The sequence below is a fragment of the Schistocerca serialis genome, chromosome 5 (assembly GCF_023864345.2).
Source record: "Schistocerca serialis cubense isolate TAMUIC-IGC-003099 chromosome 5, iqSchSeri2.2, whole genome shotgun sequence".
Classification (NCBI taxonomy): domain Eukaryota; kingdom Metazoa; phylum Arthropoda; class Insecta; order Orthoptera; family Acrididae; genus Schistocerca; species Schistocerca serialis.
In genome coordinates this window covers 128,428,351-128,444,902 of record NC_064642.1, presented here as the reverse complement: position 1 = coordinate 128,444,902, position 16,552 = coordinate 128,428,351, and the positions used below count along the sequence as shown (strand labels likewise).

The following is a 16,552-nucleotide window of genomic DNA, read 5'->3' as shown; positions in this document are numbered from 1 at the left end:
CGATCCTTACTACCGTCCAATGTCCAATATTTGCGTCACTCTCTTGTTCCGTTTTAGGAAACCAAACGAAGAATACTTTTGGCGACACCGTCTCTGGCGGATCGCTTGAATTTGTGTGCGCGACGGCCCGACTGGCTAATTTCAGTGCTAATTAATTCGAAAACGGCGCAAAGTATCAATTTTTTTTCTTAATAATTATTGCTCACAGCACAACGCCCCTGTAACACCCATGAAAGCATTTTCAGACAGTTTTGGAGCACCCTTCTTGCACGGAAAAAAACGTTCCTCCGAAGACTAACTATAGTACAGGTTCCGAGTAGGATTATTCGAGAACTCTGTAGGGGGCGAATATCAGGAGATAATTGTAAACAAGAACAGCAAATATCGTGCTTTAAGACGAATATCAGGATAAAATTGTAAACAAGAACAGGAAATATCGTTCTTTATCAATGGGAAGAAAGAGTGTCTAATTACGATCGGTATTTATAAGGTTTTAATTCTCACTCCTCACTTGGAAACAAACAGTGTTATGCCTCCAGAATGAGATTTTCACTCTGCAGCGGAGTGTGCGCTGATATGAAACTTCCTGGCAGATTAAAACTGTGTGCCGGACCGGGACTCGAACTCGGGATCTTTCCGCTAGTACCTCGTCTCCTACTTTCCAAACTTCACAAAAGCTCTCCTGGCGGAAGTGAAGCTGTGAGTTCGAGTCTCGGTCCGGCACACAGTTTTAATCCGCCAGGAAGTTTCAGTGTTGCGCCTCTTTTTTGTTCGTTAACGAACAAATGTCTGCAGCCGTAATACACGTTGAAATCGCGACACCATAGAACCGCAGAGGTGACAAAACTAAATAGCGCACCTCACTGATAAAGCGGAGATTGCATCTCTACCGGCGTATTGCGAAACTGCGGCGCGTGGATTCCAGTGTGTACCAGAACTGCAGACACGAACCTCCAAACAAACAAAAACATTTTTGTGGCTGATAATTAAAACAATTACCACCGCTCGTATGTCGTAACGCGCTGTGAGTTTCACCTGGTAGTGGGCGATGCGCGTCTGCAGCTGGTAGACGCTGGAACAACCCTCCAGGAAGGGGTGGACGCCCAGCAGCATGCAGTACAGCGTCACGCCGCAGCTCCACACGTCCAGCTTGAAGCCTGAGAACGACGGCTCGCAGTTCGCCACCTCCACCGCCAAAAGCTCACGTCAGTACAATGTACTGAAAAGGCCCAGTCTAGTAGTACATCGCGACTTTCATTTAACAGATACGTTAATTTTCCTCAGTCAGCAGTAGCATTTAATATGAACTAGCAGAGCAGCGCAACACCAAAGTGAACTCAGAGGAATCTTCCAAGGATTCACGGACGAATGTGTCGAAATATCACACGCAAGTATAACTGAGAACTATTTTTAAAATGTCCTCCCTCTACAGTTTTAAGCACGTTCCATTAAAATATTTGGTTCATAAAAATATTAAATTGTAATTAGATGAGGTGTTGATTTTCAACTATAAATGATTGAAGCGCTTTCACGTATTTGCTGTAGCTATATTATTCGACATATTGTCACTGGGCTTGTCACACATATAGGAAAACACTGATTCTGGAGATATCAAGTCGATAATCGAGTTCATATCAAGTTCGGAGCAGCATATCCCTATCAGTCTGTTCAAAATCACTGCTGGTGCGAGCTCGCAGGCTGGTGGCTTTGTTGGTAGGAGGAGGCGTAAACACTGAATCTTTCACGCAACCGCACACAAAAAAGTAGCAAGGGGTTACGTCGGGAGAGGGTGGACGCCATGACATGAATTGCCGATAATCAACCCCAACACGGCTCATCCATCGGTTTCTCAATTTCCTGTTTGAGAATTCACGAAAATTCACGAACATCATGTTGGACGTGGGGTGGACCACCATCCTATTGGTTGGTCCACACCGTCTTCTCCAGTCTTGGCATTAGCTAATTTTCCAGCATGCCCAGATAGACACGTCCTGTAATTTTTTTTTTTTCAGAAGGAAGACTGTAAACTTTAAACCGTACGTTTTGTTGAATCTCGAAACTGCTGCACGATAGCGGGGAGGGAGGGGGAGGAGGAGTTCTCTTTCCCCCTCAGATTCGCGCATCGTACCTCTTCACAGTGACATTCACAGGAAATGTTGCTTCAGCACTGAAGACAAGTTTCTCATAAAAACCATCCCCTTCTACAAGCTGTTGCAACTGTGCCCAAAATTCAAAGCGTCTGACCGTCATCGGGAGTCAGGACTTGTACAAAGTGCGACCGGTAAGGCTTCAGTTGTTTCCTTAGTATCTTCCGAACTGTCGGTTACGGTATGTTCAGCTCTTGCTTTTTCTGTTCGTAGTCTTCTGAGGGCTACGTACGAAACTCGCCCGCATGCAGTCAACTGTTTCTTCACTCACTTCCGGAAAACCTGTTATTCCCCCCCTTTCAGAAGAATCCCGAAGTTGTATACAGCGCATACTATCGCTGAATGGAGTTGGCAGTTGGTGGACCTTTGGTGAATACTACTACGGCAGACTGATGTGAATGCATTTCCAGCACGACATATACTTTCTAGGCGCCTGTCGCAATATTGTCGAACTGCTGCCTTCTGCGCTCTAGTGTCAGAAATCTGAAGTGTGACTGTAACAGTTCAAAACTTTTTAAGATCTTCTATAGGAGTGTTGAGTTTGGTGACAATTTGTCAATTAATATAGATATAGTGCACTTATGAGATCGCTTCGATCATTTAAAATAAACCTGTACTGAAGGTACACAAAGAACAGCAACACGATTGGTGGCGGGTTAATTTGATCCATGAAAGAGATGCTAAGAACCACTGAAGTGGCGTATACTTGTAGAGAGACGCACACTATCCTGTGAAGGACTGCTTAAAAACTTTCAAGAACCAGCCATAGGCGAAGAATCTAGAAACATACTACAATGCTTCACGCTCCTGTAAAGATCGCGAACGGGATTACCGCGCAGACAGAGGCTTTAACGCAATCATTCCTCCCGCGCTCCACACGCAAATGGAACTGGCACCCAATGACATGCACTTAACATCTTGCATAGTATAGATGTATATAAATGCTGCAGATGTCGCTTTACACTTGTGAATGACTGTATTGTTTTTAGTAAAAAGGCAAAAGAAAGCAAAGAGTAGGCAACAGGTAGATACATGATCTTCACCTGATACGTGCCATCTACTCGTCAGCCTGGACAATAGTCAGTATATTGTTTCCTATTGTGTATAAATTAAAGAACACGTTTGTCGATGAAACTGATTAAACTCTGCCAAGGAATACAACAGTGACGTGCATTGGTGTTCTGACTGCTCATAACACCTGCGCGTTGAGACTTGAATGATTTATTTAATCCTTCTTCTGAATTGAAGCAAGCAAAGCCAAGCTCCGAGTTCTGGCCCAGATGGGCCAATCGGGACCTGCCAACCGCCCTGTCATCCTCTGTGCAGGGGCGTGGGGTCAGCACACCGATATACAGGGTGTTACAAAAAGGTACGGCCAAACTTTCAGGAAACATTCCTCACAAACAAAGAAAGAAAATATGTTATGTGGACATGTGTCCGGAAACGCTTACTTTCCATGTTAGAGCTCATTTTATTACTTCTCTTCAAATCACATTAATCATGGAATGGAAACACACAGCAACAGAACGTACCAGCGTGACTTCAAACACTTTGTTACAGGAAATGTTCAAAATGTCCTCCGTTAGCGAGGATACATGCATCCACCCTCCGTCGCATGGAATCCCTGATGCGCTGATGCAGCCCTGGAGAATGGCGTATTGTATCACAGCCGTCCACAATACGAGCACGAAGAGTCTCTACATTTGGTACCGCGGTTGCGTAGACAAGAGCTTTCAAATGCCCCCATAAATGAAAGTCAAGAGGGTTGAGGTCAGGAGAGCGTGGAGGCCATGGAATTGGTCCGCCTCTACCAATCCATCGGTCACCGAATCTGTTGTTGAGAAGCGTACGAACACTTCGACCGAAATGTGCAGGAGCTCCATCGTGCATGAACCACATGTTGTGTCGTACTTGTAAAGGCACATGCTCTAGCAGCACAGGTAGAGTATCCCGAATGAAATCATGATAACGTGCTCCATTGAGCGTAGCTGGACGAAACTAAAATGCTCTAACATGGAAATTAAGCGTTTCCGGACACATGCCCACATAACATCTTTTCTTTATTTGTGTGTGAGGAATGTTTCCTGAAAGTTTGGCCGTACCTTTTTGTAACACCCTGGATATACAATGCAACAGTTCATCAAGGTACCATTTAAACATATACAAATGATTGTTAGTTAAACAAATAGATTAGAAAAACATGAAATACAACAAAATATAAGATATTCTGTCTTTTTTTTTCGATGCATGAGATCGTGGATAAGGGTGTTGCATCACGTGACGGGTAGGCATGGCACACCCCAACTTTGCGGGGGGTCAAGGAAGATGCTGCGGAGATAACCGGCAAAAGTTTGTCGGTAAGATGGTTTTCGGGTGAGGGTGCTATGCGCGGTTACAACTTTGGACCAGAAGTCAAGGACTGTATGTGGACCACTCTGAAAGAGGTATTCTAAAGACTGTCATCGAAACGAGATGAGTGTATGGTGCTTAGCCAGACGGTAGTGAAATGTCTGGAGCAAAAACAAGAAATCTGGGGTTACCGTCGTTGGCGGGGCACGGAGGTAAAAGCCCACGATTCGTTGGAGGAGGAGCAATACGTTTCGTTTGAGGGGGCAAGTAAGACGGTGCTCGTCGGTGTCTTCGAGATGACAGTCAGGGCAGAGTGGGGAGGTGGCCAGTCCCATGCGATGAAGTCGACTATTAGTCGGGAATTTGCCATAGACTAAAACATACCAGAGTGCAGACACAGACGACGGTAAAAAGGGTGCATGCACACACCCCCAAGCCGTTCGCCAGTTAATGTCAGGGTGCTGTAGCACCATGGGGTAGCAAGGGCTGGACAGCATAAACAAACGATAATAATCTTTTGTACGGGGAGGACGGGTGACTGGAAGATCGGCCCCAAACGTAGCTGAGTTCTATGAAACACTTGGCGACGTGGTACAATAATGGAGAAATAGGTGAAACATTGATCGGTAGATCGAGAGAAGCTGGTCGGAGGATATCTAAGGGACTGCGTGTTAAGGACGGGACAAGCCCCCGCCAGTGCCGCAACAGAGTGTGGACAAAGCGTGCAGATGATCGCGCCCGCACGTTGACGAGTCCGAGGCCACCTTGTGCAGGAGGCATAACAGAGTGTTGTAGCGGACTTTGAAAAGTTCCCCTGCTGACACGAAATATCCAAAGGCTGATTGGATGCGGCGGCCAAGGAGTAACGGCATTGGGAGGATCTGGGAGACGTGTACCAGTTTAGGGGCGACATACATGTTGACACAGGACACACATTGGAGTTGGTTTAAGTTACGGTGCACTTGACCGTGGACATGGTGCCGAATCGACTGCAAAAGCCGCCGGTAAGCGAGGGCCACTGTGCGGTGTGTGGAGCTCGTATATTCTATACCCAAGTAACGAAATTGAAATGATGAGGACAACACAAACACCCAGTCATCTCGAGGCAGGTGAAAATCCCTGACCCCGCCGGGAATCGAACCCGGGACCCCGTGCTCGGGAAGCGAGAACGCGACCGCGGTCTCTGAGATAAGGAGGCTGCCTCTTGTGAATTGCATCGGCAATTAATGGTAACTGACCCTTGTAGGGCAAAATAAAATTTTCAAAAGGGTACATATACTCAGAAAATTCCCTAGTATGGAACCTAATTGCAAATGATTAGGAATAGCCTCCAATACTTAAGTCATTCTATGTGTTGAATGATAGAGACTTGTTTTGAATTCCGCCTTGGCCATTCTGCATTTGGTTTCCTACAGCATTTCAATTTAATTCATTGAGTACTCTTTCAATAAGACCCTGCACTACTTTTAACCCTTTCCTGAACGGTATGAGCTGTCGTTACGCCGCCAATCACCTCCGTTTCGACAAAATGTTAAATCATCGAGTATCAGTGTCAAAAGTGAAGCTGCTCTTCGTAACTGATTCATACAAGCGTTGCTGCAAAAAAATGTCTCTGACCTAAACTCTTTCACAAAACGTGCTCCACTGAGTACGAACTGTTGTTCACGCTCGTGGCGGCTCTTCAACTCAAGCCGTTTCCTTTGTCCGGTACGCTTAAACCCAGTTCACACGATCCTCGCAACGACACGCAACCCTTTGTTCAGTAACGCTGTTCGCGACGCCCCCTGTGTAACAGTTCACACGAGCGCCAGAGTGACGCAACGTTTCCCTCTTCTGTAGCTCAACATCTTGTCACCGAGCATAGGTAACGGACGTGTCCTAAACGAAATGAGCCATTTGCATCTGAATTCTGCTCAGAAATAACTTGAAAACTGAATTTTTCTGCGAACTTAAAAAACAGAGTTTCGCGCTGTGTCACGACCACACGGAGAAGCGTCCATAGCTGCGTGGTCATGCCCCGTGCAATTCTTTGGGGGTGTTTAATTACACAGTAATCATGTTTCCAATTGCTGATTAATACTATATACATGTTTACCATTCCAATGACACTAATAAAAGGCCTATTGCACAGTTAATCAACAAGTTGAAAAACTTAATCGGCAAATGTATAGGCCCACATAATAGAAATTTTCCTCGGTCACCTGAACCCAACGGTGTCTTACCTACGTTAGGGATCATCTAATGGCGAAGGCGATACGCACTGACCAGCAAAATTAAGAAAGCCACACGATGAGGTAAAGCTGTAAGGCTCGGGCCCGTTGCATTCACATTTGGGCTGAAGGTTGCATTCAAATTTCGGCTTCCGTATGTAGACGAGTATTCTCGTGATGTCTCGGTGACAGACTACATAGCATTATCACCATGAAGGCCTCGCCGTCCTGCCGGCCCAAAGCATCTTCACTGTCGCCGCCCCCCCCCCCCCCCTCCCGCCGCCCTCCCGCTCGCGCCGGCCGTGGTGGCCGAGAGGTTCTACGCGCTTCAGTCCGGACCCGAGCGACTGCTACGGCGCGGCTATATAAGCACGACAACGACAACCACACGACAGTCATCCACTTGACAATGGCACAGTAGATCTCTGCCGAAAGCTCGTGGGCAGTAAACCACTTGACGCGGCTTGAAACCCGAGAATGATTTATTAACGTAAAGAAGTTATTGTACTCAACAGCGCTCGGAAATCATCTAATCTTTATGTTTTATTGGAACTGTGGGGAACTGATGTTCAGGTGCCCTGGTGAGACGAGGGAGCGGCTCACCTCGGGCGGCTGGAAGGCGGGCGAGCCCTCGCTGCGCGTGCAGGTGTCGCCCTGCGAGAAGAGCGGCAGCGCCTCGGCGACGCCGAAGTCGGCCAGCGTGAGGCGGCCGTCGGGCGCGAGCAGCAGGTTGGCGGGCTTGATGTCCTTGTGCACGATGGCGCGCGCCTGCAGGTAGCACACGGCCGCGCACAGCTGACGCAGGTAGGCGCGCGCCTGCCACGCCGCCAGCCTGAGCACGCGACACCCCAAGTTACGTCAATTCACAGGGGAAGTCACCGAACGGAACGTCAAAACGTGCGTTCCAAATGGCGGCATTCACTCAGGACGTCAACTGAACGGAACGTCAACGTTAAGGATTCTCATGAAGAAAGGTTTGATGTAGGTGGTAGTGTGAGACGGTTGTGTTGACAGCTGACAATTACCACCGCACTCAATCTCATTATAGTAGTGGATTTCGTGCGTTTACGTCTTCTTAATATTTATTTATTTATTTATTTACTTATTTTTTATTGTTTCCCTTCGTTTGATGACTTTTGTTAAGATTCCGTCAGGATGTATATTTTAACACGCTTTTGTTAGGTCGCTTTCTTATCTCTCTTCTTCTTTCTTCTTTATCGTCGCCTTGTCCCACGTCACGTAGGGTCGGCGTTGCTCTTCTGGATCCTTCTCCTCCATAGTACTCTATCCATTGTCTCTTCCTTCTTCCATCCTTTCTCCCTTAGGCCCCCGGAAATCTTATCCTTCCACCTCATCTTCGGCCTTCCTCTCCTTCTCGCTCCTTCTATCTTTATATGTTCAACTCTGTTTCCGATATACTCTTCCCCTTTTCTCTGTAAGTGTCCGTACCACCTTAGTCTGCCCTCTTGTAGATTTTTCCCTCCGGGACCCCCCTTTCACAGCTCCTCTAACAAATTCATTTCTAATCCTGTCCTTCCTTTTTACCCCACACATCCGCCTCAACATCCTCATTTCCGCCACTTCCATCTCCCTTTCCTGGGCTACTGTGATTGGCCATGTCTCTGCCCCTTATATCATAGCAGGCCTTACCACCGACTTGTACACTTTCCCTTTCAACCCAATACTCACCTTGTCACACAACACACCACTCATTTTCCTCCAGTTGTTCCAGCCGAAATTTATTCGGTGTTGTATCTCGCTTTCCAGTCCTCCGTCCCTCTGTATGTACGACCCCAGGTATTTAAATTTGCAGACCGATTTCAGCTCATCATCCTGGACCTTGCAAGACCTCATCTGCACATTCTTCAGTGCTAAATGTTCTGACTTTGTCCTGCTAATTTTCATCCCTCTTTCTTCTAGTGCCTTCCACCAATCCTCCAACTTTCCCTCAAGTCTGTCGATGCTCTGCTCACAAAGAACCACATCAACCGCAAACATCATATTCCACGGCGCTTTCTTCTTCACATCTTTCACCAGCACATCCATAATCAGGTCAAAGAGGTAGGGACTAAGCGCAGACCCTTCATGTAACCCTACTTTTACTGGAAACTGCTTTGTCATGCCCACACTACTTCTCACCTGTGTCATTGCTCCTCTGTGCATTTCCTTCACTAACCCCACGTAATTCTCTGGCACGCACTGCTCTCTCATGCTTCTCCCTTCGGACTCTGCCACATGCTTTCTCCAAGTCAATGGAAGACATATGTAGATCGGCTTCTAGCTCCCCGTATCTCTCCACTATTCGCCTTAAAGCATGTATTGCATCAGTCGTTCCTCTTCCAGGCGTGAACCCAAACTGTTCTTCACACACCACAGTCTCCTGCGTAATCTTTCTTCTCTCTCTGGTCGGTACAAATTTTGCAAAATATTGCAAACTAATTGCCCAATGACCTACAGACTTGCAATTTTACATATAGCTCAGAATCGGATGACAATGAAATATTAACTCGCTTTCTTGTCCGCCTGCTCGATCTAGGTACATAGTAAGTGCTCCTGCTTGCACGAGCAATTAATATATATATATATATATATACGTTTATACTTAACATCAGACTATGTTTATGATCTGAAGATTGCACTGACCGAAACCAGTAAACATGAATTGTACAATTTATGTGATCAAGATCTACCATTGCTAGTCCCTTAATTCTGTTATCACATTCAGACTTTCTGTATCACAGATGGTACTTCAGACGCTCAAGTTCGCGGTTCGGTACTGACCTAAGCGGTGGCGACGTTGTGTTAACGTCCCGTACAGTGTGACCACACCAACCATTTGACAGTGACGTGGTCTTATGGCCTAGTCTGCTCTGTTCTGTTCTGTTGACGTCCAAAGTGGATCGCCGTTTACTGATAAGGCGATCTGCTTTCAGGCACGTTGTTGGATGTAAAGGCATGAGAAAGGGTTTTGAATATTATGAGTTAGAGGCGACGTGTGGTTGGGCATGCGTGATTTGAAACTAGTACAGGGCGATATGTATTACTCGACAAAGCGAACGGCAGAATCGCCATAGAAGCAGTTTGGGAGGCTGGAAGGAAATGTAATCGTGGGCAGGCTGTAAACATCATCAAAATAATGAGGAGAAAGAAGGGACAGTGTGAGCGAGAATGCTACGAAACGTGCAAGCAGTAGCGAGGAAGACGTACATGATGGAGGATGCAGTAGAATTCAAGTACACTGCTGCCCATTAAAACCGAGCAGTAGCAGGAAGGATAGTAAATAACGGAATTTCACTAACTGTGAGCATACAGTACAGTAGGAAGAACACATGATTAAATTTGTAGGAGATTTACGGTTATACAGACAGCGAAATTTAGTAGACAGAGTTGCAAGTCTGGCAGCAACAATGCTTCTAACCCGGCTGGGTACAGAGTCGACCTCAGGTAGGAGCAGAGTTGTGGGTATGTCTTCCACGCTGTTTCAGTTCTATGCTAGAGTTCACCAAACGTTGTATCTAGCAAATGGCAAAGTTACTTAGAACACTGTGTTGTGGGTACTGGCTGATATCACATTGCAGGGTACGTTTATGCTGCAACCTCGCTGCTCGCACACCGCCAGTGTGGCCCGCCGATGATGAAACAAGCCAACAGTCGCGCTGCTCGCACTGATCCGTAGGGATCAGGCTGGTTTCTGTTTCGAGCTGCGACCATCTGCCTACTTCTTGAAACGCGCGAGACCACGCGGCTACACAGCGAGCAGCGAGCAGCGATGTGCCTGCAGCGTCAACGTACCCGTTGGAAACCCACTTCTAATAGGACTGCTGTTGAGACTAGGACTGTTGATATTTTTAAAGACAGCGGGAATCCGATATATCGATATTGGAAGGAATGTCATTATCGGCCCTCGATATAGCGAAAAAATATCGATGTGCCAGCGTATAAAAATATCCGCTGCACATTGTAAATATATGGCCGGTTTTAGAGCTGTATATTGAAGTATTGATTTAGTATTAGATATTCTGTACGCCAACAAGCTAGCAGCCTGCTTATCCCACTTAGAGCATGAATTGGATACCTTCGCGCTTGGCGATAACGACTTTGCTAGCAATGGTAATTGCATGTAAGTGGCACAATAAAAGGTGTCCAATGGGTCCGTCGTTCGGTTTCGTCACATATCGGATGTGTCCGGTACAGTTCTTGTCGACTTATCTGCTTCTTCATTTCTGCAAACACCAGCGACCTAGCAGCTGTAGTGTCAAAATTGCATAGTAAAGTTCAACGCTGCAGTTTCTGCTGGTAGCGCCGAACGCCGATTACGTCCGCGTTTCCCCTCGCGCAAAGACCAGTCTTGTCATTTAGGCCTTTGTTTATCATTTTCAGCAACTGTTTTTGAAGAATGCCAATGTGAAGAAATAGCACACTAGTTGCTTTAAAAATTGTTTTTTAACGCAAGTGGTGTGCTATTTCTTCACATTTCAAATCTTGTTAATCCATTCACACCGCCAACCGCCAGTGCAATCGGACTAGTACTACTTTCTGCCACCTATACTTGCTTCACACAGGCAGAGAGAAAGATAAATGCTCAAAAAGTAGTAAGACTCTTACAAAGTGAAAATAAAATTATGTTCTACTACAATTTCAAAATAACAGTTTCAAATATTTACCGAAAACTGCGAAAAAAATTAATATAAAATTAAAATATAGGCACTCGATATCGCCATTTCGCTATCGATATCTCGGATAAATGATTCCGGCAACATATATCTATGCTTAAAGGATATCATAGTCGCCGTTGACTGTATGAAATATTTACGCCTGCAATTTCGGCCTTAGGGCCATTTTCAAGTAACATTGCAAAAGTTACCTAAACACAAAGAAATACAAAAGTGAAGCACAGGATGAATATACATAATTAAACATTTCTTTAAGAAAGTAGCGTAATTATAAAAATTGGTGAGAAATGTAGATAACTGTACAGTTCTATTCTGGACACTTATGGAAAACATTATAAGCAATTTCGATAGAATAGTATACATATTTACTTACAATTGGAGGCCGCCAATTGTGAAATTCAGATTCGACTCATACTGCGCATAATAAAAGCTCATGGCCAGAGGTGTAATGTGGCAAAGCACCAAGATGCACTTCTCAGCCGTTGTCGAGAAAATCGACAGTTAAAAGAAACCGTTGCGGTGAAATACTCTCTACGATTAATAATAGTCTACAGTGTCGTGGCGCAGCGGTAAGCGCTTGGGTTCGTAATCTGACGGTCGCCGGATCGAATCTCGCGCCATGCAATTGTTTTTTATTATTAGTTTTTGTAATTCAAATATATATATATATATATATATATATATATATATATATATATATATATAACTATTAATGAATTGTTTATGCATGTTGTTGAAGGCGGATCGCTCTCCAATTGCACCGCCTCCATTTTTCCGTTTTTTTTAACTGGGTGTACCAAAGCCCTCCCGTCCGCACCGATTTTCGACGATGTTATAAGTTGAGCTAGGGACCGCATCTACCTTCTTTCGAAATTAGCAGGCAACTACGCTGTTATGCGGCGGCTCGTTTCGACCCATTCAACATCTGTCTTTGAAGTGTAACGAGGGAGTAACGGAGTTTATATTTCATACCTGCCACAGCAAATTTGTGTTCGTGGGGTCTCTATTCTAATTCGAACGTTTGACTTACGCTAAACGTATTCGTTTCGGAATATCGTTTCTACGTCTTCCGTTAACTATACGTGGTTAACATTATGAAGACAATTAATAACATTTGTGAAATACACCTTTGTTTGCGGAAAACATAATGATGTTCGAAGTCGCCAGTTTTTCCACGACAAACGACTTTCAACAACTTATTATATGCATAATTGTTGCAACTGATTGCCGGGAATTATATATATATATATATATATATATATATATATATATATATATATATATATATATATATACTCCTGGAAATTGAAATAAGAACACCGTGAATTCATTGTCCCAGAAAGGGGAAACTTTATTGACACATTCCTGGGGTCAGATACATCACATGATCACACTGACAGAACCACAGGCACATAGACACAGGCAACAGAGCATGCACAATGTCGCCACTAGTACAGTGTATATCCACCTTTCGCAGCAATGCAGGCTGCTATTCTCCCATGGAGACGATCGTACAGATGCTGGATGTAGTCCTGTGGAACGGCTTGCCATGCCATTTCCACCTGGCGCCTCAGTTGGACCAGCGTTCGTGCTGGACGTGCAGACCGCGTGAGATGTCGCTTCATCCAGTCCCAAACATGCTCAATGGGGGACAGATCCGGAGATCTTGCTGGCCAGGGTAGTTGACTTACACCTTCTAGAGCACGTTGGGTGGCACGGGATACATGCGGACGTGCATTGTCCTGTTGGAACAGCAAGTTCCCTTGCCGGTCTAGGAATGGTAGAACGATGGGTTCGATGACGGTTTGGATGTACCGTGCACTATTCAGTGTCCCCTCGACGATCACCAGTGGTGTACGGCCAGTGTAGGAGATCGCTCCCCACACCACGATGCCGGGTGTTGGCCCTGTGTGCCTCGGTCGTATGCAGTCCTGACTGTGGCGCTCACCTGCACGGCGCCAAACACGCATACGACCATCATTGGCACCAAGGCAGTAGCGACTCTCATCGCTGAAGACGACACGTCTCCATTCGTCCCTCCATTCACGCCTGTCGCGACACCACTGGAGGCGGGCTGCACGATGTTGGGGCGTGAGCGGAAGACGGCCCAACGGTGTGCGGGACCGTAGCCCAGCTTCATGGAGACGGTTGCGAATGGTCCTCGCAGATACCCCAGGAGCAACAGTGTCCCTAATTTGCTGGGAAGTGGCGGTGCGGTCCCCTACGGCACTGCGTAGGATCCTACGGTCTTGGCGTGCATCCGTGCGTCGCTGCGGTCCGGTCCCAGGTCGACGGGCACGTGCACCTTCCGCCGACCACTGGCGACAACATCGATGTACTGTGGAGACCTCACGCCCCACGTGTTGAGCAATTCGGCGGTACGTCCACCTGGCCTCCCGCATGCCCACTATACGCCCTCGCTCAAAGTTCGTCAACTGCACATACGGTTCACGTCCACGCTGTCGCGGCGTGCTACCAGTGTTAAAGACTGCGATGGAGCTCCGTATGCCACGGCAAACTGGCTGACACTGACGGCGGCGGTGCACAAATGCTGCGCAGCTAGCGCCATTCGACGGCCAACACCGCGGTTCCTGGTGTGTCCGCTGTGCCGTGCGTGTGATCATTGCTTGTACAGCCCTCTCGCAGTGTCCGGAGCAAGTGTGGTGGGTCTGACACACCGGTGTCAATGTGTTCTTTTTTCCATTTCCAGGAGTAATATATATATATATATATATATATATATATATATATATATATATATATATATATAATGTGTGTGTGTATACATTTGAATTACAAAAAAACAAATACTAAAAAAAAAAGGTTGCTTGGCGCGCGTTTCGATCCGGCGACCTTCGGATTACGAAGCCGTGCGCTTACCGCTGGCTGTGCCAGGACGCTGTAGAAAATTATTAATCGTAGAGAGTATTTCACCGCAACGGTTTCTTTTAACTGTCGATTTTTCTCGACAAAGGCTGAGGAGTGCATCTTGGTGCTTTGCCACATTACACCTCTGGCCATGAGCTTTTATTATGTGCAGTATTTATCGAATCTGAATTTCACAATTGGCGGCCTCCCCTCGTTAGTTGTGTTTGCTATAACAGGGCCAGGTTGAAGGATGCATCCTTTATTTGTGCGGAAGCATTGTGATGTTTTGTCCCGATTTGTGGTGCTACACAGTGAATTAGATTGCTGACAAGCGTTTTACGTCATTCATATTCGTAAAATGTATACGCATACAAAGTATTACATATCAGAGCTGTGCCTTCATCTCATTTACAAGCACGTAAGTCAATGTGAGAGCTTATTAACAGATAACACATGTATTATCCTCTATTATGTTATGAATAAATATTCCCATCCTATCCTACTGCCCCTTACAGTCATAGCACTATTTAGAAAGCTGTATGATGCCGACATATGAAAATACTTTACGATATAAAGCTTATAAGTTGTACCCTTGGTGTGCACTATCTTTGCTACACGCACAGGCAGTATCTTTATTTAGTAAATGTGTTTTCGCGCCAACAGACTTAGCTCCACATGCTGTCAGTGCACCTGAGCTTGTATGTGTGATAGATTATTAGAACGATGGTAACATTGACAATTCAGTACATATTTAACAACATGTTACGATGTAATAAGTGTCGTACTCATCGGATCTTGGGGGACTCTCGCAGTCAAAAGGCTGCATTTTGACGACGACATGGGCGGACATGCCGCCGCCGTCACCCCCCGTCCACCTCCTCCAGTTTGCCGATGACACCGCCTTCCTTGCCCTTGCCCCCACCCTGCAGCGACCCCAACACCTTCTCCAATCCCATCTTGACCAGTTCACCGCGATCATTGTAGGCAAAACCACCCCTTCCTTCCGCCTCCTTGATTTCTATCTCACCATCAATGGCCGTCCTATCGCCCTCACTCCCACCATTAAGTACCTTGGCGTCACCCTCGACCGTCGCCTCTCCTGGACTCCCCATCTCCGGACAATCCAAGCCAAGGCACGCTCCCGACTCAAGCTCGTTTCCGGCCGTACGTGGGGTCTGGACCCTCCACACCTATAAATCCCTCATCCGCCCTATCCTTTGTTACGCCCATCCGGCCTGGATCTCCGCCCCCCCTACCTTTTATAAATCCCTACAAATCCTTGAACGCCATGCTCTCTGCCTCGCCTATCGCATCCGTCTCCCCTCACCCACGCGGATCCTGTATGATCTCATCCCCTTCCCACACCCCCTCCGTTTCCTTGAAAGGATACGGATCCTGTACACCTCCCGCAAACTCGATCCTCTTCATCCGCTTGTCTCACCCGTCCTCTCCCACCCCCGCCTGCTGCCGCGCCTGAATTCCCACGTCCCACCCGGTCTCCATCTCTCCACCCTCCTTACCCTCTCCCAAGGTGGCTTCCGCCAGCTCCCCCTCCCTGATGATGTCCTCCTCCCCTCCATCCACCCCTCCTACCAACTTTGATCCTCCCTCCCTCTTCCTGTGTCTGTTCCTTTGGGCACTCTCCGTCCCTCCTCCCCTTCTCCCCACTCATCCCCCCCGGGCCACCCCCCCTGTCCCTCTACTCCTCCTCCCATCTCCTCAGCCACTGGCATCTTTGTTCTCCCCTCTCCGCCCTCTCCCCCCCCCCCCACCCCCTCACCCTTCTTCCCCTCTTGGCGGGTCCCCGGACTCGCACACGCTACGTGGACTTTCGCGCGCCGGAGATCATCGCCATCAGTGTCTCGTGTGTGTGACGTCGTTTTGTGTTTTTAGTGTCCACTGTCACGCTTCTACGTTCACTTGTGCCGTCGGATTCATCAGTGTTATGTGCGCCTTGTTAACGTGTTTTCAGTGTCGTTATCGTCGAGTGTGAACGGCTCCGTGTTTTTTGTGTATCTGTGACCACTATTTTTTTTGCCCGTCACTATGTTCATTTTAATTCTCCATTATTGTACTGTTATTGTCAACACTATGGCTGAAGAGCGGCGTAGCATGCCGCTGCCAGCCTACCTGTTTGTTCAGGTGTTAAAATAACAATAAAGGAAAAAAAAAAACGACGACATGTACTCACGTCAGACAGTCTTATATTCTGACAGAATGCAAGTTATCTACATTTCTCATCAATTTTTATAATTACGCTACTTTCTTAATGAAATGTTTGTTTAATTGTGTATATTCATCCTGT

At 46.6% G+C, this 16,552-nt stretch overlaps 1 protein-coding gene across 1 annotated transcript in view; it reads right to left on the bottom strand.

Moving 5' to 3' along the window:
* LOC126481792 (uncharacterized) overlaps nt 1-16,552 on the bottom strand; it is a 327,057-nt gene that overhangs the window by 292,194 nt on the left and 18,311 nt on the right. Inside the window, exons 4-5 of the mRNA XM_050105747.1 lie at nt 7,310-7,538; nt 1,036-1,185 (exon numbers count right to left, since the gene is read on the bottom strand). Coding sequence (XP_049961704.1) covers nt 1,036-1,185; nt 7,310-7,538 — 379 coding nt within the window. The remainder of the gene's footprint in view (nt 1-1,035; nt 1,186-7,309; nt 7,539-16,552) is intronic.